The sequence below is a fragment of the Schistocerca americana genome, chromosome 5 (assembly GCF_021461395.2).
Source record: "Schistocerca americana isolate TAMUIC-IGC-003095 chromosome 5, iqSchAmer2.1, whole genome shotgun sequence".
NCBI classification, from domain to species: domain Eukaryota; kingdom Metazoa; phylum Arthropoda; class Insecta; order Orthoptera; family Acrididae; genus Schistocerca; species Schistocerca americana.
The window spans coordinates 296395480-296414354 of record NC_060123.1 but is presented as its reverse complement, the minus strand read 5'-3'; the positions used below and the strand labels follow the sequence as shown (position 1 = coordinate 296414354).

The 18875-nt window shown below is 44.6% G+C and overlaps 1 protein-coding gene across 1 annotated transcript in view; it reads right to left on the bottom strand.

Moving 5' to 3' along the window:
- Positions 1–13089, bottom strand: part of LOC124616326 (urocanate hydratase-like) — a 424523-nt gene extending 411434 nt beyond the window's left edge. The window contains exons 1-2 of the mRNA XM_047144631.1: positions 12943–13089; positions 2075–2205 (exon numbers count right to left, since the gene is read on the bottom strand). Coding sequence (XP_047000587.1) covers positions 2075–2205; positions 12943–13089 — 278 coding nt within the window. The remainder of the gene's footprint in view (positions 1–2074; positions 2206–12942) is intronic.
- Positions 13090–18875: the final 5786 nt, after the last annotated feature.

Below are 18875 nucleotides of genomic sequence, written 5' to 3'. Positions count from 1 at the left end.
CCACCATACTTGCTCCGGACACTGCGAGAGGGCTGTACAAGCAATGATCACACGCACGGCACAGCGGACACACCAGGAACCGCGGTGTTGGCCGTCGAATGGCGCTAGCTGCGCAGCATTTGTGCACCGCCGCCGTCAGTGTCAGCCAGTTTGCCGTGGCATACGGAGCTCCATCGCAGTCTTTAACACTGGTAGCATGCCGCGACAGCGTGGACGTGAACCGTATGTGCAGTTGACGGACTCTGAGCGAGGGCGTATAGTGGGCATGCGGGAGGCCGGGTGGACGTACCGCCGAATTGCTCAACACGTGGGGCGTGAGGTCTCCACAGTACATCGATGTTGTCGCCAGTGGTCGGCGGAAGGTGCACGTGCCCGTCGACCTGGGACCGGACCGCAGCGACGCACGGATGCACGCCAAGACCGTAGGATCCTACGCAGTGCCGTAGGGGACCGCACCGCCACTTCCCAGAAAATTAGGGACACTGTTGCTCCTGGGGTATCGGCGAGGACCATTCGCAACCGTCTCCATGAAGCTGGGCTGAGGTCCCGCACACCGTTAGGCCGTCTTCCGCTCACGCCCCAACATCGTGCAGCCCGCCTCCAGTGGTGTCGCGACAGGCGTGAATGGAGGGACGAATGGAGACGTGTCGTCTTCAGCGATGAGAGTCGCTTCTGCCTTGGTGCCAATGATGGTCGTATGCGTGTTTGGCGCCGTGCAGGTGAGCGCCACAATCAGGACTGCATACGACCGAGGCACACAGGGCCAACACCCAGCATCATGGTGTGGGGAGCGATCTCCTACACTGGCCGTACACCACTGGTGATCGTCGAGGGGACACTGAATAGTGCACGGTACATCCAAACCGTCATCGAACCCATCGTTCTACCATTCCTAGACCGGCAAGGGAACTTGCTGTTCCAACAGGACAATGCACGTCCGCATGTATCCCGTGCCACCCAACGTGCTCTAGAAGGTGTAAGTCAACTACCCTGGCCAGCAAGATCTCCGGATCTGTCCCCCATTGAGCATGTTTGGGACTGGATGAAGCGTCGTCTCACGCGGTCTGCACGTCCAGCACGAACGCTGGTCCAACTGAGGCGCCAGGTGGTAATGGCATGGCAAGCCGTTCCACAGGACTACATCCAGCATCTCTACGATCGTCTCCATGGGAGAATAGCAGCCTGCATTGCTGCGAAAGGTGGATATACACCGTACTAGTGCCGACATTGTGCATGCTCTGTTGCCTGTGTCTATGTGCCTGTGGTTCTGTCAGTGTGATCATGTGATGTATCTGACCCCAGGAATGTGTCAATAAAGTTTCCCCTTCCTGGGACAATGAATTCACGGTGTTCTTATTTCAATTTCCAGGAGTGTAGATAAGTCAGCTGCCAGGAAAAGAGGGCGTCCCAATAGTGAGAGTCCAGTGCCATCTCCAAGTACTTCAAAACGAGCCAATGCGGAAGTTCGTCCAGAAGCCGATGTTCGTTCGGACAACGTTCAGCATCTTCCAGTGGTCAGTGACAGGAACAACCTTCTGACAGGTGCAAGAAACCGGGTTGCGAAGACAGAACCAAATTTTACTGTGTTAAACGGAACATTCACATACGTGTGGATTGGAAAAAAAATTGTTTCTTAGATAATCATTTTTTGTAAGTATAAATCCATAGTTAACGTATATAATCATTAAGTAAGAATTGTGTAATTTAAGTAGTTTGGTGAAATATAATAAAATAAAGTATTTTGACTTTTCGACTTGTACTGCACCCACTTTAACACAATGTCCTCGTTTCGGGACGTGTTGTAGCCCCCCTTGGGTGCACCTTGGGATATTTTATACATCTGAAAAATCATAATTTAATTCGAAGAACTGGATACAAAGCCATGTCTTTTTTTTCACGAAAAATGTAATTCGTGACCGAATGGGTTAAGCACATCTATCAATTTTCTTCCCATTCGGTTAATCCCTTCGTAGTGTGTCTTTTTTTTGCCTCAGAGTACGCTATTGATTACATGTCTTAGTAATAGCAATTACACCATTATCTAGAGTGAACCGAGTCTGGTCAGCTTACTTACCTGACAGGGAACTTGGGCATTAGGCGGTACATGTAGATGTGTCCGTACTCGTCCAGCTCCTGGGCGAACTCTGGAGCCAGTCTGGAGTGGTACTCCAGCGGGAAGTAGCGCAGCGCGTTCTTCACCGCCAGCTGCAACAGACGGCCATGCGATGGCTCTCAGAGCATTTTTTGGTTTAATGGGGCTGGCGGCATAGTCACCATGGGCTTGCAATCGTCAGATGTCAGCCTCGTTAACACTACAGTATACTGTCCTCTATAAGTGCTATCGTAAAAGCACGCAGTAGCTTTTCCTCTTGTCACTCACTGTTAAAAAATAAATTATAGTTACAGTAGCTGTACTGGCTTAACCTACACAGTAACTACATATTCGCAGCCAGTGCTAGAAGGAATGGCACATAATTATTTGTCATCTGGATGGACAGAGTGATAACTCCACCATGACTAAGAAGAAGAAGACGAGGAAGAAGGGAAGAAAGGAAGAAAAAGAAGGAAAAAAGGAGGTTCCAAAAATAGTCGGTCAAAACTAAAATCTTTGAAAGTGTCGAGCTTTCGCTCACATGATGGAACAAACCGCAGATACATCACAACACAAAACTCATGTTTCATAATGTTATTTGTCGTTGTAATGTCACTAAGCAAAATTTTTGTAAAGTTATGAATAATAAATATCAGTAGAAAAAGGTTCATAAGACTCTACGCTATAGATAATTTAAATAAATTTTACAATGAAATGAATACCCTTAGCTGCACACAGGCGTTGATATAAGTCAACGGGGACAGTTGAAAATGTGTGCCCTGACCGGGACTCGAACCCGGGATCTCCTGCTTACATGGCAGATGCTCTATCTATCTTTTTTATGATCTCATTTTGTTCGTTAATGTTCGTTACATTTGTCCGGGGTGGACGTCCCTTGACACATGTTCAAATTTATTGTTGACCCATTCACTAAGTTTTTTTTATTACAGAGGGCAGCTAACCCTCTGACCGAACACGCTGAGCTACCGAGCTGGCAGTCTATCTGAGCCACCGAGGACACAGAGGGTAGTGAGACTGCAGGGACTTATCTCTGGCACGCCTCCCGTGAGACCCACATTCGCAACTTATTGTCCCGCACTATATTCATAGTGTCCCTGCCCGTTATGCTCATTACTCGAGACTCTACTGCCGATTCCCGTAAGAGTTCGGCCACTGTTTGTGCATCCGCACAGAAGAAGATGGTCAAATGGCTGTTGAGCCTTAACTACATATATATGAAGATGGTATCTGTTCTTTCGGAGTTGGAAGCTGTCCACTACTGATGTAAATTTCAGGCTATTAAAAGTATCGGGTCCTTAATTTTCAGGGCTTGTTTTCGGATTTAATTCTTTGGGTATTAAGTGTATCTCAGAAAGTTACATTATTTGTTTTTGTGGGCCATGGTTAGATGTGACCGCCCGTAATTTCACCTCTCGTGCCAATCTCTTCATTTCAGAGCTTACACTCAATGTTCTCAATAAATTGCTCAATATATTTGAATCCGTGTCTTCCCCCACAGCTTGTTCTCTCTCTATGACTCTCACTAGTACCACAGAAGTTATTCTTTGAGTTCTTGACACATGTAATATCACCCTGTTCATTCTTTTGAATATATTTTCGACTCACTCCTTTCATAGCCCAATATGCGGAGAAACTCTTAATGACTTATCAGTCCACCTGATTTTCAACATCCTTCTCTAACATCGAATCTCAAACGCTTCGATTCTGTTTTTTTTTCTTTTTTTTTTTTTTTTTTTTTTTTTTTTCGGCAGCTCCTAATTCTTTGCCATAGAATGTTGATCTCTAAACGTACGCTATCTGATCTAGCGTATCTGGATACCCACTAGATAACTTTAATACGAGGTGTGTCCACCTTTCCCCTTTATCACGGCTCTAGCTCCGCTGGGGACAATTTTTGAGGTGGCTGAATGTCTGTGGAGGAATGGCAGCATATTCTTCATCAAGAACCGAAACCAGAGAAAATAGTGATGTTAGATGCTGTCGTCTGAAGTGAAATTGACATTCTAAATCGCCTCAAGAGGGACTCTGGGCAGGGCAGTTCGATCCAGGGACGTTACTGTCCACAGACCATTGCTTCACAGACGATGCTTTATGACAGGTCGCACTGTACTACTGATACACTCGTCGTTGTCTCCGAACTTTTCCTCCACTGTGCGCAGTTCATTATGCCGTATAATGTGTTCATATACTTACGCATTTACCATTTCATAAGCGCAATAAGAAGACCAAAAGTCTACCCACGAAAAACACTCCCACACCGAACACCATCTCCGGTTTAACTGTTGGCTCTGCACATGATGCTATGTAACGTTCTCCAACATTTACCTAACCCAAACTCTTTTATCGGATAAGGATACGTTGAAGCGTAATTTATCACTACAAATCACTCGTTTCCTGTCATACACTATGCAGTGATGCCTCAGTTTACTTCACTCCAAGCATCACTTAGCAATGACTGTAGAAATGTGCGGCTTTTGAGAAGCTGCTCGGCCACTGACGCCAATTATTTTTAACTATATGGGCAAAGTCATTGTGCTTCTTGGACTGAGGTGTTACTCTGGAACTTACGAATGATTTCGTCCGCTGACTTCATTCTATGTCTACAATTACACTCCGTAAATCTTGACGGTCCCTTTCAATCACTAAATGAGGTCACCCTGGTCTTGATTTACCTGTAGTTTTGTTTTGTGTTTCCGGTTCACTGTCGCAACACAACAGTCAACTTCAACAGATTTAGGGGGGTGAAATGTTCCTTAATCGTTTGTTACTCAGGTGACATACAATGATCAGTCGACGTTCGAAGTCACTCAGCTCTCCTTACTAAACCATTCTGTTGTTACTGCTTCCCTTTTGACAACACAAAACTCTCCATCTCCTTTTATACTGGCGGGTCCGCCTCTTATGACGTCCATCGATGAATAACGCATTACATAGGGATATCCGGATACTGATGGTCAGCTAAAAAAACAATCTCCATGGAATTAAGACCAATGTGTGATGATAGTGGACTTCATTTGACCAGGACCTTTTCGCTTGCGTTAGTCTAGTTTTGTGTCCTCCTCGCTTCGTCCGTCGCGTGTTATTTCGCCTCCGAGGTAGCAGAAGTCCTTCACTTGACCTGTTTCATGGTCAGTAAATTTGATGTAAAGTTTATTCATCACATAAAATGGTATTAAAAAAGTTACAAAAATGCTAAATTTAGTGCAGTTTTTATTAATTCCTGGAATTAGTAAATTCGAAGCGTATCATTTAAGTGTTGGACTAATAATTTTCGTTTCTGAGTGCTGCTACACCAATTTACCAAAGACCATACGATGATTGAACCGATTGCTAGATATCTGTGTTGACATCATGGGGGATTTCAGTCACTGCAAATATCGAGATGCTGATATGTATCTCAATTCATTTTCCAGTCTATATATTTAATTGCATATCCCTTATTTAATGAGTTGCATGATTCTGAGAAGTATTGGCTGTGCCAAAGCAGGCAGCAAGGGAGGCCACTCGCGTATTGGGGCAGTGCCTGGTGAGAAAGGGTGACTTCTAAAGGGTTGACCGCTTGGACCTCTCAGATTAGGGGACAATGACCTAACCGCTGAAAACAAGTAAACGTTGCTGGACACACTCTATTGCCTGCTATGGTGATAGCTGGTGTGTGTAGAACCAAAATTCTGTAGAACCGCACCCCCCCCCCCCCCCTATTGCTTTGCAATTGGGAATTCCATACAAAAATCTCAGTATGGGGGACAATGTCGTGCGTTCGGACCAATGCTAAGCAGCCGGGATTAGCCGAGCGGTCTCAGGCGCTGCAGTCATGGACTGTACGGCTGGTCCCGGCGGAGGTTCGAGTCCTCCCTCGGGCATGGGTGTGTTGTTTGTCCTTAGGATAATTTAGGTTAAGTAGTGTGTAAGCTTAGGGACTGATGACCTTAGCAGTTAAGTCCCATAAGATTTCACACACATTTGAACATTTGAACCAATGCTAAATAAGTAAGTAAAGAGTCAGTACCTCTGGTCAAAGGACAGCCGGGTGGTGTGTATTTTCGCCGATCGGCCTTCCGAGAAAACTGAAGGATGCATGGCTGGTCGAAAGACAGTCATCTTGTTGCTTATGTAGGAAAGCTGTTCAGCAGTTACTCTTAGCATTTTTTTCTTCTCCTGCTTGAGGGGACACAGGGCGCCATCTAGGCACCACCTCATGTAGACAGCAAATTTATTTCTCTTACAACATGGGAAGGCAGCTTTTTGGGTGACTTGGAAAGATAACAGCTAGATGGAAGTTTGGAACTACAGTTCTCAAAATTTCACATTCGGGGAGGCAGTCATCCTGTACATTTAAAAAAATCTACTATATGGGTTGTTAAACCACAGCTTATTAAAATCTTATTCCTTAAACATTGGCGGAAAAATTCCCATTGGTGGGAGAGCACTTGCGTGTACCTTGTGCAGAGCAGAGAGGAAATGTCAAATTTTGGGGCAAACCTGGGTGGAGATGGGGAAGAAGACGCATTGGTTCGGGAGACGCGGACGAAAACAGACTTGGCTTGCAGACGCTGCGGGAGCCGCAGCCTGCTATCTCAAGAGTCAACTCATCACACCATCACTGACGAGTTGTTGTTACCAGCAGGTCGCAGAGCATGCAGGCCTTGTCACCTTGAATCGTCCATTCTAATGAGAATAGCTGACGTCGTGAGAGAATTATTATTAGGTGTTTTCGATTCGCTTCTGTTATACATGGTTCGACAGTGCGATTCAGTGTTTTGTCTCAGAGTTGAGGGCTCATCCATGACAGAAAGAGTTTAAGCATTCGTATGTAGAGTCTACCCCTTGTTTCCTTGTACGATCGTAGCAATCATTGCACACCCAGCCATGATTATGCATTTTTAGAGAATGACCTCTTCAGGTGATAGTCACTCACATCTTATTTATTTGATGCCGGCTTTGTCAAGGCAACCTGATACTCACAAGGAAGCTCTTGAGTGCGAAGTCGCAGGTTCAGTCTTTAGTAACGTTGATTTGAAAGTGTTGTGTTAACAATAGGACAGGAAAAAATTTCAGCTGCTAATGACAGGGTGTTACAAAAAGGATCGGCAAAACTTTCCGGAAACATTCCTCACACACAAAGAAAGAAAATATGTTATGTGGACATGTGTCCGGAAACGCTTACTTTCGATGTTAGAGCTCATTTTATTACTTCTCTTCACATCACATTAGTCATGGAATGGAAACACACAGCAACAGAACGTACCAGCGTGACTTCAAACACTTTGTTACAGGAAATGTTCAAAATGTCTTCCGTTAGCGAGGATACATGGATCCACCCTCCGTCGCATGGAATCCCTGATGCGCTGATGCAGCCCTGGAGAATGGCGTATTGTATCACAGCCGTCCACAATACGAGCACGAAGAGTCTCTACATTTGGTACCGGGGTTGCGTAGACAAGAGCTTTCAAATGCCCCCATAAATGAAACTCAAGAGGGTTGAGGTCAGGAGAGCGTGGAGGCCATGGAATTGGTCCGCCTCAAACAATCCATCGGTCACCGAATATGTTGTTGAGAAGCGTACGAACACTTCGACTGAAATGTGCAGGAGCTCCATCGCGCATGAACCACATGTTGTGTCGTACTTGTAAAGGCACATGTTCTAGCAGCACAGGTAGAGTATCCCGTATGAAATCATGATAACGTGCTCCATTGAGCGTAGATGGAAGAACATGGGGCCCAATCAAGACATCGCCAACAATGCCTGCTCAAACGTTCACAGAAAATCTGTGTTGATGACGTGATTGCACAATTGAGTGCGGATTCTCGTCAGCCCACACATGTTGATTGTGAAAATTTACAATATGATCACGTTGGAATGAAGCCTCATCCATAAAGAGAAGATTTGCACTGAAATGAGGATTGACACATTGTTGGATGAACCATTCGCAGAAGTGTACCCGCGGAGGCCAATCAGCTGCTGATAGTGCCTGCACACGCTATACATGGTACGGAAACAACTGGTTCTCCCGTATCACTCTCCATACAGTGACGTGGTCAACGTTACCTTGTACAGCAGCAGCTTCTCTGACGCTGACATTGGCGTTATCGTCAACTGCACGAAGAACTGCCTCGTCCATTGCAGGTGTCCTCGTCGTTCTAGGTCTTCCCCAGTCGCGAGTCATAGGCTGGAATGTTCCGTGCTCCCTAAGACGCCGATCAATTGCTTCGAAAGTCTTCCTGTCCGGACACCTTCGTTCTGGAAATCTGTCTCGATACAAACGTACCGTGCCACGGCTATTGCCCCGTGCTAATCCATACATCAAATGGGCATCTGCCAACTCCACATTTGTAAACATTGCACTGACTTCAAAACCACGTTCGTAATGAACACTAACCTGTTGATGCTACGTAATGATGTGCTTGATGCTAGTACTGTAGAGCAATGAGTTGCATGTCAGCACAAGCACCGAAGTCAACATTACCATCCTTCAATTGGGCCAACTGGCGGTGAATCGAGGAAGTACAGTACATACTGAAGAAATTAAAATGAGCTCTAACATGGAAATTAAGCGTTTCCGGACACATTTCCACATAACATCTTTTCTTTATTTGTGTGTGAGGAATGTTTCCTGAAAGTTTGGCCGTACCTTTTTGTGACACCCTGTATACATCAGGAGGGCGACAGAAAAGAGTGTCCGGGAGGTGCAGAGATGAACCTTATTTGTGATATATGTATTACATCTCACAAAATTGACATAGAGGACATTTAGGAAACGTTCAAAATAAACCATAAACTTACACCACGAACATTGAATGAAAAATGTTACAACGAATGGGACAGTGATTGTTTCAGATCACGAGGAGAGAGACATTTTCGGCTACATCAGCACAAGCTGTAACAGCTACCGATGCAGTAAGGGTCACCGGTGTGGGCTGGGCTTTAACGGGTAAGGTAGGTCAAAGCATCAGGCTGAGTTCGTTGAAATTCGGTCTCCCAGTCCACCAGCAAATAACAATGCAAGTAGTGTGTCACTGCGACGTAAGACAACTGACAGGAAAACGGAAATAGAGGAACCTGTGCATAAAATTTTCACGAGGTAATCACTGTGTTGATACGAGGAATTGAATTGGAAGCAGTTCTGGACAACGGTAGATTCCGTCATCTTGGATGTAGCGTACTGAGATGTACTGAGAACAATAGTTGGCCAATGCTAGGTTTAAAGAAGACCAAGGTTAAAGGGATAATTGTCGGCAAAAGAATCGACATGAGCCAGCATATGCAGATGGAATTTACCTGCCAGGTTCATAAGTTGGGATGTAATTTCTTGGTGGTACCAAAGATCGTTTGCATAAATTTTTTGAGACATCATGAGGTTCTGGTTCTCGTACGTGGTGAGATAGTATTGCTGAAAGACGCGCAAGTACACATCCATTTTGAAGAACAATTAATCGATGAGCAGATCCTGTAAAACTGTTTAAAATGGTGCTTAGAGTGTAACGGTAAGGCTAAAGAGCCTAAAGAGTCCAAGCGTTTCTCCAGCGGTCATATTCTGCACATTTTGACAAGAATCTTTTGGGGTACTCAATGACAATCAATCAATGTGGTTTGACTCTTAACGTGGATAACTTCCTGAAAGCCGGGACTGCGTAATTGTCCACCTACATTATGGAAATGTAATTATTATAAACCTGAAGATGCGTCTATTCTGACGTGAAAACGGTAGTTGCGAAAAAAGCACCATCATAAAGCTACCTTCTGGAAACACATCATCATTCTTGACTTTTGAACTGTTATAATTTTTATAATAATTTAAAGGGTCACACAGTGTTGAGTGTTGTTACCGTTATTCACGAAATCCAACAACTCAATGCTTGCATAATGGAGACAACGCAATATTGATTTACTCAATTTGTGAAGCTGTTTCTCTTTAATAAATCATCCAATTTTTCTGATATTGTAGTTATTTGTTGGTCTCTACCTTTATATCACACCTACCCGTTTCCATCACATTCGGATAATTCTTTTTTTTTGTCTTAGAGTGTATTTCTGTTTTTTCACCATTCTGCCGCATCTCTTAGCCTTACTGTCCCACTCTTTCCTCGTCTAGTTAACTTCTTCTCTAGATTTGATTACTTCTGTGCTGCCACCAGACGTTTCTGTTGTTGCTGTGGTATTCAGTCTGAAAACTGAATTGATGCAGCTCTCCAAGCTAATCTTTCATGGAGACCGCCACGGTCGCAGGTTCGAATCCTGCCTCGGGCATGGATGTGTGTGATGTCCTTAGGTTAGTCAGGTTTAACTAGTTCTAAGTTCTAGGGGACTAATGACCTCAGCAGTTGAATCCCATAGTGCTCAGAGCCATTTGAACCATTTTTTTAAATCTTTCATGTACAAGCCTCTTCATCTCTGCGTAAGTACTACATTCCACATCCATTGAACCTGCTTACTCTAGACAGGCTTCGGTCTCCCTCAACAAATTTTACGCTCGTCAATTCACTCAGTTACCAAATTGATTGTTTCGTGATGTCTCAGTAGTGTCCTATCAGCTGATTCCTTCTCTAGGTGAAGCTGTGCCATAAATCTCTTTTCTTCCAATTTAGATCCAGTACCTCGTTATTAGCAATCAGAGCTGCTCAGGTAGCATACAGTATTGCTCTGTAGCGAAGTCTATTCTTTCCTTTCTAAGATGTTAATGTCAAGGTTTCACTTCTGTGCGAGGTTAGCATACAGATAAATACCTGTTGAGAACAGTTCATAACACTTCAATTAACGTTTGACGTTAGCAAATTTCGATTTTTTGACTGTTGTTAATCTGTGTTTTACGTAGTTGTACTCTCTGCTTCTACGTCAATTAGTTTGCTGCCCAAGGTGCATAACTCAACTACAATTCCTTTACCATCACCTGGTTTAAATCGATTACATTACTTTTGTTGATTTTTCTGTTATCATGTCCATTCTCCCATTCGAGAAGAACGTTACGTTATAATAAATCTAAAAAAAAGTTAACAAAACTGACCTTATTGAAACAGCATGTTTTGTTTCCGTAACTACTGTTATGACTGTTATTACGTACATCACACGTTCTGTGTACATAACAATATCAATTTTCTAAAGTTATTTGATCAGACGTAGGAGGGCGCCCGGTTGTTTTAATATTGCCGGTTGAAATAAGCGCACAAATAAACAAAAATAAAGTGAGTTAAGGCTAACGAGGATAAATTCTGCACCTCAGGAAAGAGAATTCAACAATAATATGGACATGAGAAAAGAACTAAAATGGGCCAGTATTACAGAAATAACAGAAGGAAGCCTTTCTAGACATGATACTACATTTGGAAGGGTTTCAATGCAGAACATAATAAGAACTTGGACACATGAAGTGAAAGGAAACCCTAGGAGAAGATGGAAAGGCACTCGAAAAAGGGAAGCAATAATAAAACTGAACAAATGAAGTTGTTACACGACGCCAGCTGATCAACATAAAGATTTAAAAAAACAAGTGATGTAAGTACCTAGATTCAATAGATTTATAATACCATATCAGTCGATACTAGACAGGGCTACATGTAGAAGGAAGATTTTTCTGTTCATCTGCGCCTATAAAAGGTCTGTAGTAATTTGATCAAAAGGAAAAGATATTAAAAAATTCGGAAGGAAAATCTAAATCAACCAGTAAACCCCCGATTCTTTAAAGAATCGAACTCTCAAGTATAAAACTGCTTAAAATGTCTGGTTACTTTACAAATGAGTTGATGTACATTTGAAGCATGCAAGCGAGAATAATTCTGGGAAAAGTTTGAAAATGCGGTTAAAGTTCTTTGGAAGTCGCTAAGCGTTATCATTACGAAACGCTGGGTGAATATAGTTTGGGTAATTTACGATCCCTTTCAGGCAAATGCTAGTTTTTGATGCATCTCGATGTTTATGACGTCATACCTCCAGTACTACATGTTGTACAATTTTGCAGTTACATTCAGTGATATATATATTACTGCGCGACATTTTAAGTGAAAACTAGTTGTTGACGCATCTAAATGTATATGACGCCATATCTTCTGAACTATGTGACATACAACAATGTAATTGGACAGGCACATTCAATGGTATATGTGGATACTGTCTGAAAATTACGTTGCGAATAGAGGTGGCAATAAAGCGTGACGTTCTATTTTATTGCTATAAAATGAAACGTCACGCTTGCTGCTGAAGTTCGACTACGTGAACAGCGATTTTTTCCTTTAACGAGGAAGTTTTGTAAAGGTTTGAAATTATGTGTAAAGTTTGTCGGAAATCGCTAAGTGCGCTCATTCTCAAGTACTGAGTGAATGAAGTCGGGGAATTTGTGAGCCTTCCGTTATGCTGCCTCTAGACAAAACACATAGTCTCAAAAAATGGTTCAAATGGCTCTGAGCACTATGGGACTTAACTTCTGAGGTCATCAGTCGCCTAGAACTTAGAACTAATTAAACCTAACTAACGTAAGGACAACACACACATCCATGCCCGAGGCAGGATTCGAACCTGCGACCGTAGCAGTCACGCGGTTCCGGACTGAAGCGCCTAGAACCGCTCGGCCACAGCGGCCGACTCACATAGTCTCTAACGGTAATACTTGTTTAAAACTGGTAAGCTTTTAACAGAAGATTATACCTCCTAATGAGTAGCATAAGGCAGCTTTTTAAATTGAATTCGGTCAACAATCACGCGAATTATGGGAAACGAAATTTTTGCTGCTTCTGTAACCCGCTAGATAAACGACCTGCAACTGGCACTCTTTTCTGTGATAGCGATTTAGTAACAGATGCCCAGACGGAACTAGCTGACGCGAGAGCGTCATACTCACCCTCTTCTGGTCGGTGGTGAGGCGGTGCGTGCGCACGGGGGCGTGCGGCACGGCGGGGTCCCTGCCGAGCGGGGGCGGCGGGGGCGGCAGCGGGATGCCGGCGGCCAGCACGCGCAAGTCGGTCTCGCACTCGCTTTCCGGAGCCATGGCCAGCGTCGCACTGCCACCAGGCGCAGCGGGATCCACGCAGCAGACACAGCCGCCGCTGGAACCTGTTCCCCGGCGACCGCCGCGGATAAATCCTCTTGTTTACAGCCGGCAGCCCGCTCTCCGGTAAACACAGCCACGTGGCGCGGCCTTGGCGAAACTTCTAGGTGTTTACAGCTGTCAAACGAAACCTGGAGAAAGACTACGAACACTTATTTTATTATTCATTGCTGCTAAGAATCTGAACCGGCCGTCTCGTTACCTACAGCAGGTTGCATAACACATATCTTAATTGTACAAATCGTGCGGTTCTAAGCCCTTCAGTTTGGAACCGCGTGACCGCTACGGTCGCAGGTTCGAATCCTGCCTCGGGCATGGATGTGTGTGATGTCCTTAGGTTAGTTAGGTTTAAGTAGTTCTAAGTTCTAGGGGACTGATGATCTCAGTAGTTAAGTCCCATAGTGCTCAGAGCCATTTGAACCATTAATTGTACAAATACGAGTATTAAAGCATACATTCACACGGTATTCATCTATAGGTTGAAGCTAACTCTAGTGTCCGTTATTGCTTACAAATCAAATTGTTTTTTCTTCTTTTCTACACAGACTTGTTCCACTGCAGTTGCAACTTCACCAATGGGTTTCTTAATTTCTTTCTGTGTAATAACAGGAAAACTGCTCTTTACTAACTGCATATATGGGATTCTAGTTTTCAGAGAAGTATGCGCAGATACGAAAACAGAAAAAATTTGCTATACATATCTTGTCACATTCTGCCGTTTTTGTGATTTTCTGTATTTTATGGTGTAGCTGTTTTTTCTTCAGACTTTGTCGTCTGCAACCGTAGAGGATTTCATACGGAGAATTTACGACTCGGCACGATTAGCTGTTGTGGTTAACGCTGCACTCAGGTGACAGAAGTCATGGGATACCTCCTAATATTGTGTTGGACCTTCTTTTACCCGGCATATCGCTGAAACTCGACGTGGCATGGTATAAATAGTCTTTGAAAGTCCTCTGCAGAAATATTGAGTCATGCTGCCTCTACAGCCGTCCGTTTCTGAAAGCGTTGCCGGTGCAGAATTTTGTGCACGAACTAACTTCTCACTTATGTCCCATATTGTTCGATGGCATTCACATTAGGCTCTTTGGATGGCCAAATCATTCGCTTGAATTTTCCAGAATATTGTTCAAACCAATCGCGAACAATTGTGGCCCGGTCACATGGCACATTGTCATCCATAAAAATTCTATCCTTGTCTGGGAACACGAAGTCTCCAAGTTATCGAACATAACCATTTCTAGCGAATGATCGATTCACCTGAACTAGAGGAATCAATCCATTCCATGGAAACACAGCCCACACCATTATGGAGCCAACACCAACTTGCCCTGTGCCTTGTTGACGAATGAGGTACATAGCTTCATAGGGTCGCACCACACTCGAACCCTACCATCAGCTCTTACCAGCTGAAATTGGGACTCATTTGACCAGGCTATGGCTTTCCAGTTGTCTAGGGTCCAGCCCATACGGTCACAAAACTTAACTTTGAGAAATACAGAAGCAAAGGGCGACCGTGCAATATAATCAGTATAACGATTCCGGTACAAATGAAGTAATACAGTGGAAGCTTCTATCCAGGTCGCTGGTCTCGACGTTTCTGCAGAGCTCGGCCGCGGTCAGTCGACGCGGCACTCATGTCCTCTTCTTATAGAGGCCGCTGCCATCGTGTTGTCGTACGGGAGAGGGGTCGGTCAGCGTGCAATTGGTTGACGTCTTCTTCACAACCGTCGCTGCTCTCTCGTTTCGGACCGGCGTGCCGGCGCTTGACTTTACGCCGGAACATTCCTCCCACCCAAAGCGACGAACAGTCGTTGTATAAGGAGCACGAAAACAGGAGGGAACGCAGGATCGTGGACGCTGCGCTGGACTGAAATCTGTGGCTGCAGGGGACGTCAGGCGTCCGGTCGTAGCAAGCTATCTAGCCTTCGCTCTGGCGGAAACGTCCTTCGGAAAACGACCAGAAGGGTACGTGTCCATCACCTGAGGCCCTTAGCAATATGTAGAAGGCGTTGGCTGCTGAGGCGTGGGCGGGTCCTGCTCCATAGGTAGGACGAGAGGAGGCAGAGGAGGCGAAGGCTCCGTCTCCATGGGCTCCGTCACCATGGCGTCGTGATGACACCCTCTGGAGGCTGCTGTGGCCGCGATGTCCTCGGCATCCGTGAATATGGGGGAAGTGATTCAAAAGAATCACCGCACGCATTACAATGGCGAATTTGATTGTGATGTCGGCGCCGCAATCCGTCGGAGCCTGAAATGAGATACATGCATGCACCAAGTCGACAAAGAATCCCGCCTCGCGTCCGCCGTAGGCGGCCGCTATAAGCTGTGCATGACACAATATTATGCGGCGCGAAGCGATACTTGCGGCCTTCCTTCGGCGCCGGATACTGACGAGGGTGGAGCAGGTGGAGCGGCGGCTGTGAAGCAATTTCGCCTGCAATGGTCCATCTCGTGGCTGCTAGCGATATGACGCGAGAAACAGTTGCAACGTGTGATCCCTGCTGCTTGAAGGCACTGTCAAAACGTTCTGCTTCCCCGTTTGACTGTGGGTGGAAAGGTGCACTAGTTACGTGCTGTATACTATTGCGTTCGCAAAATGTTTCAAATTTATTTGACGTGAACTGAAGGCCGTCGTCCAACACTATGACCACAGGTAAACCATCGAGGCAAAAAATAGAGGACAACACCTGAAATGTGTTACGTGACGTTGTCCAGTTCACTGGCAAAGAAAACGAAAACTTGCTATAAGAGTCTACCACAGTCAACCAACGAGTGTTCCAAAAGGGTGCCCGCAAAGTCCACGTGCACACGTTGACATGGTGACTGCGACTTAGGCCAAACAGAGAATTTTTGTGGCGGAGCGGTCTGATTTTCCGCACATGCGAGACACTGTGAAGTCATCTGTTGTATTTGGGTGTCCATGCCCTGCCAAGTACAGTGTCGACAAGCTAACTGTTTCATACGAACAATCCCGCAGTGTTCTTGGTGAAGTAACTGCAACACTTCTTTGTGCATAACTTTGGGGATCAACATTATGACACGAGACTGTCCACTGTCATTTTTAACAAGAATCACACCTTTCTGTATAGCGAAGCTATGCCGACGTGCAAAGTATCGGCGCACTACTGAGTTCGCCGGCCGTTGTGGCCGAGTGCTTCTAGACGCTTCAGTCCGGAACCACGCGACTGCTATGGTCGCAGGTTCGAATCCCTCCTCGGGCATGGATGTGTGTGATGTCCTTAGGTTAGTTAGGTTTAAGTACTTCTAAGTTCTAGGGGACTGATGACCTCAGACGTTAAGTCCCATGGTGCTCAGAGACATTTGAACCATTTTTTAACTACAGAGTTCTTTATGCTATGCAAAGAGTGACGCCAAGACGTGCGAATGTATTTTAGCAAAATGTTAGAGTCTGAATCAGCTTCCGTGGCCTGTGCAATTTTCTGATAGTTCAGAAAGGACTGAAGCAATTCTGAATCCTTAGCATCGATATGACAACAAGATGCAGCAGAAGCGTCAAAGTCTGTATCAGGGCCAATCGAAAGAAGTGAAAGCGCGTTCGCATTATCATGTTGAGCTGTCGGACGACACACAATCTTTACAATTTTTGGTCAGTTCGTACAGGAACGGCTTCATTGGATGAAACAAAGACTGCAATGACTTGTGATCCGTTACTAAGTAGAATTTTCTGCCATACAAATAGTGGTGGAATTTGATAACACCATACACAATAGCCAATGACTCTTGCTCTGTTTTTGAATACTTACACTGAGCTTTGGACAACACTTTAGATGAGAAAGCAATAGGTCTTTCTTTATCACCAAATCTGTGCGAAAGCACTGCGCCGATTCCGTAAGAGGAAGCGTCAACTTGCAACGCAACTGGTTTGTCAGGATCAAAGCGCACCAAACATCGATCACTGATCAATGTATCTTTCAGTTTTTGAAAAGCTTCTTGGCACTCATCTGTCCAAACAAAGGGGAAGTTCTTGCGACGCAAGCGATGTATGGCAAGTCTCGTATGGCTAACAAATGTGACTGAAAAGGATGTACAATTTGGCTGATCATGAAATGACCAAGATATTGCAACTCAGGTTTTAAAAAATCACACATGTCCATTCTATACTTTAGTCCTGTCTCAGATAACACACGAAAAAAAGCACGTAAATTTGCAATATGTTCTTCAGGCGTACGACCTGCTACAACAATATCGTCCGAATAGTTTGAACAGTTTGGCACTTGTGCAGTCAGCTGTTCCATATACCGTTGCAAAATAGCGCGTGCGGAAGCACTGCTAAAAACGCAAAGGCAAACATTTAAACAAGCCCAAATGAATGTTCACAACACACACTTTTTGAGATTCTTCATCTAGTATTATTTGAAGCTATGCATCGTGCAAATCAGTTTTTGAAAAGAAGCGACCGGCGCCTAATCTGTCCATGAGATTCTCTGAGAGTGGCAATGGATAAGTATTAGTTTGTGGGCTGACCGTAGACTTAAAGTCAACACAGAAGCGAATGCAACCTGAACGTTTGGGGAGCAAAACCAGTGGACTTGCCCACTGGCTAGCTTGTACGGACGCAACAGCCCCGCAATTCCTTGAGCTCAGCAGCGACTTTGTCCCGTAATGCAATGGGAACAGTTCTAGCCTGGCAAAATTTCGGCTGAGCATTTTCTTTTATAGTAATATGTGCAAACAATATTTTTAGCCTTGCCTAAATCTTCAGAAAAAAGTTCAGGGAATTCTTTCAGCAAGCGAGCTATGCTGTCTTTTGCATTGAATGCAGTCACTGACAACACATTGTCCTGAATTAATGTCAAACAAATCGAACGAATCAAGGGAAAATACGTTCTCACAATCGCGTGATTGGAGCACAGTGAAAGTTACAGTTCGCGTAAGCGAGTGATACATGGCAGAGAAAGTACATTTTCTGAGAATGGGGATGTCGTGTCCATTACAGGCCATCAGGTGCGTGCTAGTTTTAGAAAGTGGTGGAAAGCCTAACAGTTCATATGTTATACGATTCAGCTATGTAACAGAGGCACCCATGTACAACAGAAATTTCACACGTTTTTCATTAATACACAAATGAACAAAAAGCTTGTTGGACTGGCGTTGCACTGAAGATATTCTTTGCTTGCTAGTTTTGCTCATGCCTGCAGTAGGTTTTAAATACACCGCATTTATGACATGGGCCTTGTGACTGGACTTTTGTCAGTGGGCAGAATTCTTGTTTGTTCCGTTGAAAACATACGGATTGAACATGACCTTTCTTGCCGCAAGCCTAACACTGCGCTTGTCTGGACGCTCAGTCTTGGCGTTTGTGCCATGAATAGCACCGAGGGCATGACTTAATTCTATTTGCCTGTTTAGAGAACTGTTTACGCGGTGTGGTGCATGCGGGCTGTCGCTGCTTAATGGGCTGTTGCAAGCAAGGGGTGACTCGACCCGACAAATTTGTGGCTGCTCAAATTTATCCGCTGATATGGCATGGGAATCGTACAGATCTAGTATTTGCACTACATGTTGGAATGATGGACTGTACTGTTTCAAAATCTAGTCTCTAAGTCTGACATCAGTGACACTGTACACGATCGCATCAGGCAACATAACATCTGAATATAAAGCACTACAAGCACATTTGAATTTGCATTTCCTCGTCATATTCTGCAAATGTTACCCACTCGTGATAAGGTTGTTCTGACTAAAAAATTGATACCTAGGTG